The following is an 11,348-nucleotide window of genomic DNA, read 5'->3' as shown; positions in this document are numbered from 1 at the left end:
CCCGAGTGTACTCTAGCAGCGGTGAACTCGGAGGCCTTTTTACTGAACTGGCTGCGGTAAAGCAGGAAGGTTTAAAGGAACCTGTGAAGTAGGCAAGTGTGTTTTAAACTCCTGTAATTCCAATAGGCCATCACTTTCTGGCATCAGTTGGGGGTTTTGGCCCATTTATTTTTAAAAGTTTAACATTAAAAGTAATTCTTTCCAAATCTTTTGTGCAATAGTCTCCACAACAGGCAGTCAAACTCAGGGGCGCGACAGCTGTCCGTTGGGGCACTCCCGATCATGCAAATCCGCGTGCAACAGTCACTGCAGTCGGCTTTTAATAATGCCGCCTGTGAGCGTCCTTCAAAATGGCCAGGAACAGAAAAAAAATTCAGCCGCATTGCGCATGCATGCCCGATCATCGGAGGCGTACCGATGATCGGGCACGCACGCAGTGCGGCCACATTTGGGTGGGCCACAAAGGTTGATAAAAATGGGTTCCCGGAAATCTTTTTTGAAAAACACTGCTCCACAACACTGTTGTGTAAACCTAACCGAGGTTAGAAATGCTGGAGGATAGTTAATAGTCATCTTGTCAAGTAGAGAGATGCCATGGATGTGGGTTACACAATGTTCTTTAATTTGTATAGTATGCAAAGTTAAGTTGCATGGATTGAATTAAGTGAGTCCATTATAACAGCTGTCCTGTATTTTCATTGTACTGTGAAATAAAGCAGGTTTTGTACTTGGCCACATCAAGTTTGCTCAATTCGATTTCAGACATTGAGGAAATGCATGTGAGAAAGACAGTTCAGATAACATTGGATTTGTTAAAAGTAACCAAGAGCTAATGTGTTACCTTTTACAAATGGAAGATGTCCAGCTTTCTTACGTGGGTTAGCTCACAGGTAGGTTGACAGTTATACTACACGCCATGCTGTTTCACTCAACCATCCATTTCTTTTTGTAGATGTTGATGATAATGCAGAAAAGGACCATGATCAGTGATGTGTTGGGTAAGCTGGGTCTGCGAGGACTGCGTTTACTGTAGCAGAGAGACAGGCTTCCAACACTTGAAGAAATGCAACTCTATTTTATTAAACTCTTAACTATTAAACATGCTTGAACTGTGGGTTGACACTATGCTGAGTTGACTGGAGACCTGAAGTTAACCTGACCAGACTATCTTACTACCACATGGTGGATGTTCTAGTTGTTGCTCACAGGCTCTGACTGTCTCAGAGGCGGCATCCCAAGAGAGCGGGAAAACTAGTGCCCCCTGGTTATATAGTGGCCGTGTCCTGTCTGGTGATTGGCTGCTGTGTTCTGTATGTTCATTGGTCATCCTTTGTGTCACTCACTGTCTGTGCACCATGTACTTGTGTGTATATTATGACAATCAGATTTTTCTCAATTACTGCACCTGAACAGAGGCACATGATCTGAGTATAATAATCTTTGTCACAAGTAAGCCTACATTAACACTACAATGAAGTTACTGTGACAAGCTCCTAATTCCCACATTCCGGCACCTGCTTCGGGTACACAAGATGGAGAATTCAGAAGGTCTAAATTACCTAACAGCACGTCTTTCGGGATTTGCGGGAGAAAACTGGAGCACCTGGAGGAAACCCACAGACACTGAGAATGTGCAGGCTCCATACAGGTACCAAGCCGGAAATCGAACCTGGGACCCTGGAGCTGTGAAGAAACAGTGCTAACCACTGTGCTACCATGCTGTCCAAGTCCATGATTTTTTTGGGGGGGGGGGGGGGTGCGCTTTGATCAGCTAATGACAGCATGAACAGCATTTGTGCAATACTTAATGCTACTTTAAGCCTCAGTCTTGGTGTTCAAATGAATCTCTTGCATCTTTGTTCAAAGATTTTTTTTTCAATTCATAACTAGGTAGATATTACAACAATACAATCAGTGGCATATGACTGACATCCCATTCATTGCGATCAGCCAGCACAGGAAGGCAGGTTCCTCCACCTGTGTTTGGCCTTGATGCTCAGCTCAGTTCTGAGCAGTTCATGGTTCAACCTGTAGATTAGGTATTTTGGCATTCTCTTAGGTCCCACTAAATTAACATGAGCATTAAAGGTTTGATCATTTTTCTGTTTTAGACCTGGTAGTTTCAACGTTCTTTTGGCTCTGTTGAATCGAGCTTTGCTTTGAAGACACCAAGGTATCTGTCACATTGTCACGTACTGCAACTATTTCACGCACTGCAACTATTTCAACTTCATAAAAGTATACATTATGCATTTTTTCCTTGAACTTCAAATTGATTGAAAACTGTAAAATACGAAATGTAAAAACCTGGCTTTTCAAAATAGAGAGCATATTCCTCCACTTAGCAGTCATAAACCCATCTTCAGGATACATGACCCGTATAAATAATCTTCCTCTCAATGTAGCTGGATATACTGGAAGGAACTTGTATTATTTTTCAGGATAAGTTTTCAAGACTATACTGGATGAAAAGATCAATTTCCCTTGAGAATTATTTTTTTTAAAACTCCAGCTAATAAATGCTAAAGATCTAAAATGGCTGAATTACCATTGTAGTTATACTTATTTGTGCAAATATGAAGCCAGCAGTCAGAACTTAATCACTTCTCTTTATTTATAAACTACAGCAATGAGATTAAAAACAGTGCTGGAAACAGTTATTTCAGTTTGAAGAATAAATCATATTTGTGGAATTTTTTATTTTTTAAAGGTTTATCTTCTATGTACTTGTAGGGTAAACATACTGCATATCTAGGGGTAGAACAATCTCAGAAGGTGGTGAAGCATTCCAGCTACTACCAGCCACACATTTCAGCGTGCTTGCCAAATAATATCCAGTGGTGCTTGCCTCTTTGGCAGACTCAAACAACTTTGCCAACTTGGTTCTGCATCGATCACAACTTTACATTGAAAAAGTCAAATTCCTGACTAAATTATGAAAAGAATTATGGTATCATGGTGGAGTTGACTTCTGTAACTACAAAATTAAAATATGTGTCTTAATATTCCAAAAATATTACAGCTGAAACAGTCTGGCAAAACAATACCATAAATCAGAAAATAAAAGGAATACAGCAAATCTCAAATAGGTAATTCCCAAACATAGCAAGTCTCCATTTGAAAAGTTATTTTGTCCTTTTGCCAGATGCCAATGGCTTATTATCTTTCTACTTCAGCTCTGATAATTAGTATCACATTAGATTTGGATAGGAAACAATATTAGAAATTGCTAGAAAACAAACTTTTACATTTACTATGTCCTTCCATAGAAGGAACAATTTATTCAGATTGAGGGGCAGGCGAATTACCTAGATTACTATATGCTTTTCCTTATTGCAATTAATCAAACTCTATTAAGACATATTGAATACTTTAAATTGTGTTCTAAGGGCAAATAAATCAAATGCTAACAATCTTTTCCAAAGTGGAAAAACATAAGTGTCGTGTCCAAAAAGTCTATCAAAATAATAGTAAAACTCTCCTCTTTCCTCGTTAGTTAGCAACTGGTACTAACCATGGTACTAATCAGAGTATAACCTCTGAGTAATTAACATACCCTGGTTAGAACTGTTAAAATTATAGAAAGCATGACATTTTCCATTTCTTGGTCAATTCTGTGGCTTTTCGGATTAGACGCAGTTTTAATTTCTAGAAACCCTATTAAATACACATGCACACTAAAATGAAGGAAGCAAAAGTCAGAGAAGAAAATACAGACAGAAAGACAATAACAGAAGAAAATACAGACAGTAAAACAATCATGGTGGTAATCCATAAGAAAGTTGAAGTCACTGTACAGCAATCCGCTTCCTGGAATGATCAAGTCACAAACAAATAAAGCAAAGATGCGCTTTATGTGCAGAAAGAGTCACTCATTCCACATCTTCAGAGATTGAAGGATATCCAGCAAAGAAACTGGTATTGCAGTTCAACAGGGTTCTTTTCTTTTTGATGGTGCTGTTCAAATCTTCAGCCTCCAGTGGTTTACGAATTAACTTCAGCTTTGTTTGTCCGAGGTCGGTAATGTCAGTCAGAACCTGAAGAACAGGAAGTTTGATTTAGAAATTCTTCCTCCACCCAAACTTTCCATATTTGCATAAAACAAAACATAACTCAGCATAGTCTGCTGGCACATGCATGATTCCTCCCACCACATTGTTTTTGATTTGTATATTGACCCCCTCTCCTCAGTCATAGAACCTGTACTTCCCCGACCCTCACCCTCAGCAAGTTGGACAGTAAAAACGGTGTTCCTTCAGGCAGAGTTTGATCTGCACCACCATTGACCCACTGCCAGTGACAGCAAAAACATATGGTCACTTGCAGGCTTGAGGCCACCCAAACTGCTGTCCATATCCTTATTCACACTCAAGGCTTCATCATCCCAATGCTTATATTGCCTCCCTCCCGGTTAAGAAACACCTGCCTGCCTCCCAGTTAAGTAACATCTCCATTTTAAAATTTGCATCCTCTCCCAGCCCATTGAAGCACTCAACAGTTCCCACAACCTTCATATCTGCATCCTTTAATTCTGGCCTTGAGCTCCTCAGATTTCCATCACGCCACTGTACCTTCAACACCCAGGCCGCAAGCTTTGGAATTCCCTCCCACAACCTTCATATCTGCATCCTTTCATTTTGGCCTTGAGCTCCTCAGATTTCCATCACGCCACTGTACCTTCAACACCCAGGCCGCAAGCTTTGGAATTCCCTCCCACAACCTTCATATCTGCATCCTTTCATTCTGGCCTTGAGCTCCTCAGATTTCCATCACGCCACTGTACCTTCAACACCCAGGCCGCAAGCTTTGGAATTCCCTCCCACAACCTTCATATCTGCATCCTTTCATTCTGGCCTTGAGCTCCTCAGATTTCCATCACGCCACCGTACCTTCAACACCCTAGGTCGCAAGCTTTGGAATTCCCTCGCTAAACCCGGTCTCTTTCTGGCTGTAAAATGTCCCTTAGAACCTCGCTTTAACCATGGTGCACTAATAAACTGGTGTCATGTTTTGCTTTATAATGCTTCAGAAGCCTTGGGACTTTTAATGGAAGTTCATATTGTAATATTCATTCTTATTCCAGCTTTGTACACTCAAACCATGGCATTTCCCACTTCTCGATTACCACACTTAGGAAAAGTTATATCTGTAAACCATTTTTTTTGGCAACAATTTTGATTCAATAAGGTACTTAATGTGTCGTGACATGCCAGGCAAATGCAGCAGCATATGTACACATACATGAATGCAAGGAGACAGTAAGTTTATTCCCTTAATTCCTCTTTCTTGCATTTCTGCCGTTACATTTTTGATCCATGGCTGTTTAGTGGACCTGTAAATTTAAGGCAAAGCAGCCCACACAATTTAAACAGGAAGATCCAGAAGGCTGTGCTATCTTAGACTGAAATCATTGATGACCCGGATAATTGATGTTGCTGATGGCCAAAGAATGGGCCTAGAAGTGGAATGGTTCGAGACCCAAAGTTTGCTTTTGGGAGCCAAGGAAGAAAAGCACTCTTCTTTCCCCCCACTTTTTTTCTCCAGAAATAACCAAATTCTCACAAAAAACAATGTCACTGAGAACCAACTCTCTGTGCAGAAAGGGCTGATGCAAGCAGAGGCCAAGATCTGAAAACCCTCCCTGCAGAACAGCAGAGGGTGGGGCAGGTAAGGGGGAATGCAGGTATTAGTTGACATTAAACAGCTGTATTTACTGCATATTTCATATTTGTTCTAGTTATAAACAGTAATTGTGTTAGACTGACAAACCTGGTAACTAAATTATTGGAGAGCCAAGGGCCAAAGATTTCAGGTATTTCTACAAGAATTTTTGATAATTCACTTGCGTTGCAACTCTGGAGCCGGTGGGCTGGAATGACCGTGAACTAGCCCAGGGTATCGTAACAAGACCCTTTCTGGTGCTAATGTTAGCCAGAACATTAAGTTTATATGTGCAATGGCAGACATTTTTAATGTTCATTTAAAAATAATTAAACTAGGCAGATGAGATCTTAGTTTAAGATTTTATCCGAGGTCAACATTTAGGAGCAGAATTAGACCATTCAATGTGTTTCTCATCCCCATTACCCTCACCCCCTTAATAATAAAGAATCTATCACTCAGCAACTTGGCCTCCAAGCTTTCTGCAGCAATGAGTTCCAGATTCACCAGCCTCTGGCTGAAGAAATTCCTCCTCCTCTCAAAGGATCGTCCCTTCAGTTTGCTGTGCCCTCAGGTTCTAGTCTCCACAGGTGGAAACATCTTCTCCACGTCCACTCATCTCGGTTCTCAGTATTCAGTAATTGACAATGAGATCCTCCCCTCATCCTTCTAAACTCTATCGAGTACAGACCTAGTCCTCCTATGACAAGCCCATCATTCATAGAATCCCTACAGTGCAGAAGGAAGCCTAGAGTCATTCCCAGGATCATTCTTGTGAACCTCCTCTGAACCCCCTCCAAGACTAGCACATCCTTCCTTAGATAAGGGGGCAAAAACTGCTGACAATATTCCAAATGGGGCCTGACTCAGAGCCCCAGCAGTACATCCCCGCTCTTATATTCTAGCCCTCTCAAAATTAATGCTAACATTGCATTTGCTTTCTTAACTGCTAACTGAACCAACATGTTAACTGCAAGAGAATCCTGAGCGAGGGCTCCCAAGTCCCTTTGTGCTTTAGACTTGTGAAATCATTCCGCCTTTAGAAAATAGTCTATCCCTCTATTCTTCCTATCAAAATGCACAATCTCACACTTTTCCACATTGTATTCCATCTGCCATGTATTCCATCTGCCACTTTGCTCACTCTTCTCACATGTCCAAGCCTTTCTGCAGCCGGTCCCTCTACATATCTTTGTATCACCTGCAAACTTAGCAACAATGCTCTGTTCTTTTTTCCCGTTAATGTTAAGTGGAACATTTCATTGGATTGTCACTTTAGCATTACATAACATTCAGACATTAATGGGGCCACACAAAAGCCAAGCTGACAATGTTATAACTTATTGATCACTAAATGGTAGAAACACTGACCAATGGTGTTTTCTCTCATGCAACTCATAATTTCAGTAAATTAAAATGTTTACCTTATCAGAAGTGACACTGACAGGCTCAAAGAAGCAAGAGTCCAATTCAGTGGGATCATCTAGTTTAAATGATCTGTCAGATCCATTTTCAGTGAACACATCTTGAAGCTAAAAATATGGTGGTGGGGTTTAAAGAAAAAGGAATAGGAGTTAGAAATGAGGCAAGTTTGTGAATTGAAAGTACTTTTGTCAATTGGGACTCTCGAAAAATAATTGAATTACAGTCCTATAAACGGTTTTAATTAAATGAATCTTCAAGTACCACATTCAGGCTAGTCTCGCTCAACAATCCAGAATGCTTATATTGATCCTTGTTGGATTGGATTGGATTTATTTATTGTCACATGTACCGAGGTACAGTGAAAAGTATTTTCTGCGAGCAGCTCAACAGATCATTAAGTACATGAGAAGAAAAGGGAATAAAAGAAAATACATAATAGGGCAACACAACATATACAATGTAACTACATAAGCACTGGCATCGGATGAAGCATACAGGGTGTAGTGTTAATGAAGTCAGTCCATAAGAGGGTCATTTAGGAGTCTGGTGACAGTGGGGAAGAAGCGGTTTTTGTGACAACTGTGACAGTTTTGTGAAACTGTGACAAGCAGTTATACTGTCTATATTCTCACAAGCGTGTACCGAAGGAATTACATTTCCTACAGAAGATAACTCGTCATTAAGTGTAATTGTAGCAAACACCAGATTGATATTTACAGACGATTGATCTAGAATGCAGCAGTTCATTGGTTCTTGAAAGGGGTATGAAATGAAAATCGCTTATCACAAGTAGGCTTCAAATGAAGTTGTGTGAAAAGTCCTTAGTCGCCATCCGTTTGGGGAGGCTGTTACGGGAATTAAACAGTGCTGCTGGCCTGCCTTGGTCGGCTTTCAAAGCCAGTGATTTAGCCCTGTGCTAAACCAGCCATAGGATGTGAGCTCATTGCTACAATGACAATGCACACACTTAAAGTACTGTGTTTTGCCCACTGAATATAGTATTTGAGAAAATCTGCTACTTGAAGGCTTGCTTGAAAAATTAGGGGAAGTACTTCATTTGTCATTTTACATATTTTAACAGAATTCATGTGAATAGATAAAGTCATCACAGGTGAAAAATTCACAGCTGCACTAAAGAAAAGGAGAAGATGTTCGCTCAAATCAAAACAATCTAGATGAGAAAGCTCGAGGACTGGAATTTGTGACCCTTTTGAACCTGTACCCAGGAAGAGACGTCATCCCTACTACTATGAAAGCTGATAAAGGCAGGAAGATTAAAATTACTCAAGGAGATGCAAGGTTAGTCAAGGAGCATTCACCGAATGAAAAAGAAAGTCAGAATGAGAGTCCAAAAATCAAGGTGAATGTGGAAGAAATTAAACTAAGTCTGAAGCTGAAGAGAGTATCATTGATTTGAAAGCAATCCCACTCTAGATAAAACAGGAAGTCTTCATAAACATGAGCATTGAAGTAGGAAAAAAAAAAGAATTAAAGAAAATTAATGACCAAGGCAATATTTCTCACCATGCTTACACGATTGTGACAATGATTGGCAACACATTTGCAGTGGTCTCCACAGTCCAATTTATTCTTCCTGCATCTGCACTGTTTGTTAGCACAGCGACCTCTGCAGGAACACTGTAGAAAAAAAGTAACATTCTCCTGAACTGGTCAGATAACTTTGCTGGAGTGCAAATGGATGATAAGAATATGTAACCCGTTGTGAATTTCTCTTCATTGCTACCTCTACTGAAGTCACACAAACCCAATCTAGTAGTCTGGCCATTGAGGGTGGGTCTGATTATCACCATGAGCAAGCTGTGGGAACCAAATATGCACCCTGCTGCAGCTTACCATCACTGGCCCAACATAATAATCAGGCAGCATACCAGCCAGTAACAAAGTACGTCCAGATTGGGGTATGCTGATGAGCAGCCCACATTATACTTTGAAGGTGGGGGAAGCACTTTTGCTACGACAGACCCCACAATTTTAATTCGTTTTTGGTCCTTTTCACAACAACATCTTGAAAAGGACCGAGTACACCCTGGTACGTATAAGAACTAGGAGCAGGAGTAGGCCATCTGGCCCCTCGAGCCTGCTCCACCATTCAATGAGATCATGGCTGATCTTGTGGACTCAGCTCCACTTTCCAGCCCGAACACCATTACCCTTAATCCCTTTATTCTTCAAAAAACTATCTTTATCTTAAAAACATTTAATGAAGGAGCCTCTACTGCTTCACTGGGCAAGGAATTCCATAGATTCACAACCCTTTGGGTGAAGAAGTTCCTCCTAAACTCAGTCCTAAATCTACTTCCCCTTATTTTGAGGCTATGCCCCCTAGTTCTGCTTTCACCCGCCAGTGGAAACAACCTGCCCGCATCTATCCTATCTATTCCCTTCATAATCTTATATGTTTCTATAAGATCCCCCCTCATCCTTCTAAATTCCAACGAGTACAGTCCCAGTCTACTCAACCTCTCCTCTTAATCCAACCCCTTCAGCTCTGGGATTAACCTAGTGAATCTCCTCTGCACACCCTCCAGTGCCAGTATGTCCTTTCTCAAGTAAGGAGACCAAAACTGAACACAATACTCCAGGTGTGGCCTCACTAACACCTTATACAATTGCAGCAGAACCTCCCTAGTCTTAAACTCCACCCCTCTTGCAATGAAGGACAAAATTCCATTTGCCTTCTTAAATCACCTGTTGCACCTGTAAGCCAATTTTTTGCGACTCATGCATTAGCACACCCAGGTCTCTGCACAGCAGCATGTTTTAATATTTTATCATTTAAATAATAATCCCTTGTGCTGTTATTCCTACCAAAATGGATAACCTCACATTTGTCAACATTGTATTCCATCTGCCAGACCCTAGCCCATTCACTTAGCCTATCCAAATCCCTCTGCAGACTTCCAGTATCCTCTGCACTTTTTGCTTTACCACTTATCTTAGTGTCGTCTGCAAACTTGGACACATTGCCCTTCATCTATGTAAATTGTGAACAGTTGTGGGCCCAACACTGATCCCCGAGGTACACCACTAGCTACTGATTGCCAACCAGAGAAACACCCATTAATCCCCACTCTTTGCGTTCTATTAATTAACCAATCCTCTATCCATGCTACTACTTTCCCCTTAATGCCATGCATCTTTATCTTATGCAACAACCTTTCGTGTGGCACCTTGTCAAAGGCTTTCTGGAAATCCAGATATACCACATCCATTGGCTCCCCGTTATCTACCGCACTGTTAATGTCCTCAAAAAAATTCCACTAAATTAGTTAGGCACAACCTGCCCTTTATGAACCCATGCTGTGTCTGCCCAATGGGACAATTTCCATCCAGATGCCTCGCTATTTCTTCCTTGATAGATTCCAGCATCTTCCCTACTACCGAAGTCAAGCTCACTGGCCTATAATTACCCACTTTCTGTCTACCTCCTTTTTTAAACAGTGGTGTCACGTTTGCTCATTTCCAATCCGCCGGGACCACCCCAGAGTCTAGTGAATTTTGGTAAATTATCACTAGTGCATTTGCAATTTCCCTAGCCATTCTGCACTGTAAATTCTATGAAAATCTCTTTTAGCACTCTGGGATGCATTCCATCAGGTCCAGGAGACTGGTCTACCTTTAGCCCCATTAGCTTGCCCATCACTACCTCCTTGGTGATAACAATCCTCTCAAGGTCCTCACCTATCACAGCCTCATTTCCATCAGTCACTGGCATGTTATTTGTGTCTTCCACTGACTGACCCAAAAACCTGTTCAGTTCCTCAGCCATTTCCTCATCTCCCATTATTAAATCTCCCTTCTCATCCTCTAAAGGACCAATATTTACCTTAGCCACTCTTTTTTGTTTTATATATTTGTAGAAACTTTTACTATCTGTTTTTATATTCTGAGCAAGTTTACTCTCATAATCTATCTTACTCTTCTTTATAGCTTTTTTAGTAGCTTTCTGTTGCCCCCTAAAGATTTCCCAGTCCTCTAGTCTACCACTGATCTTTGTATCTTTTTTCCTTCAATTTGATACTCTCCCTTATTTCCTTAGATATCCACGGTCGATTTTCCCTCTTTTTACCGTCCTTCCTTTTTGTTGGTATAAACCTTTGCTGGGCACTGTGAAAAATCACTTGGAAGGTTCTCCACTGGTCCTCAACTGTTTCACTATAAAGTCTTTGCTCCCAGTCTACCTTAGCTAGTTCTTCTCTCATCCCATTGTAATCTCCTTTGTTTAAGCACAAAACACTAGT

General features: G+C 40.9%; 1 protein-coding gene across 1 annotated transcript in view; it reads right to left on the bottom strand.

Moving 5' to 3' along the window:
- Positions 1-2,596: 2,596 nt before the first annotated feature.
- Positions 2,597-11,348, bottom strand: part of kif4 (kinesin family member 4) — a 103,467-nt gene continuing 94,715 nt past the window's right edge. The window contains exons 29-31 of the mRNA XM_072505515.1: positions 8,611-8,724; positions 7,086-7,193; positions 2,597-4,037 (exon numbers count right to left, since the gene is read on the bottom strand). Coding sequence (XP_072361616.1) covers positions 3,873-4,037; positions 7,086-7,193; positions 8,611-8,724 — 387 coding nt within the window. The 3' untranslated portion in view covers positions 2,597-3,872. The remainder of the gene's footprint in view (positions 4,038-7,085; positions 7,194-8,610; positions 8,725-11,348) is intronic.

Source organism: Scyliorhinus torazame, chromosome 5 (assembly GCF_047496885.1).
Source record: "Scyliorhinus torazame isolate Kashiwa2021f chromosome 5, sScyTor2.1, whole genome shotgun sequence".
Taxonomy (NCBI): Eukaryota; Metazoa; Chordata; class Chondrichthyes; order Carcharhiniformes; family Scyliorhinidae; genus Scyliorhinus; species Scyliorhinus torazame.
Note: the sequence above shows the minus strand (reverse complement) of the source record. Positions and strands in the feature narration are given on the sequence as shown.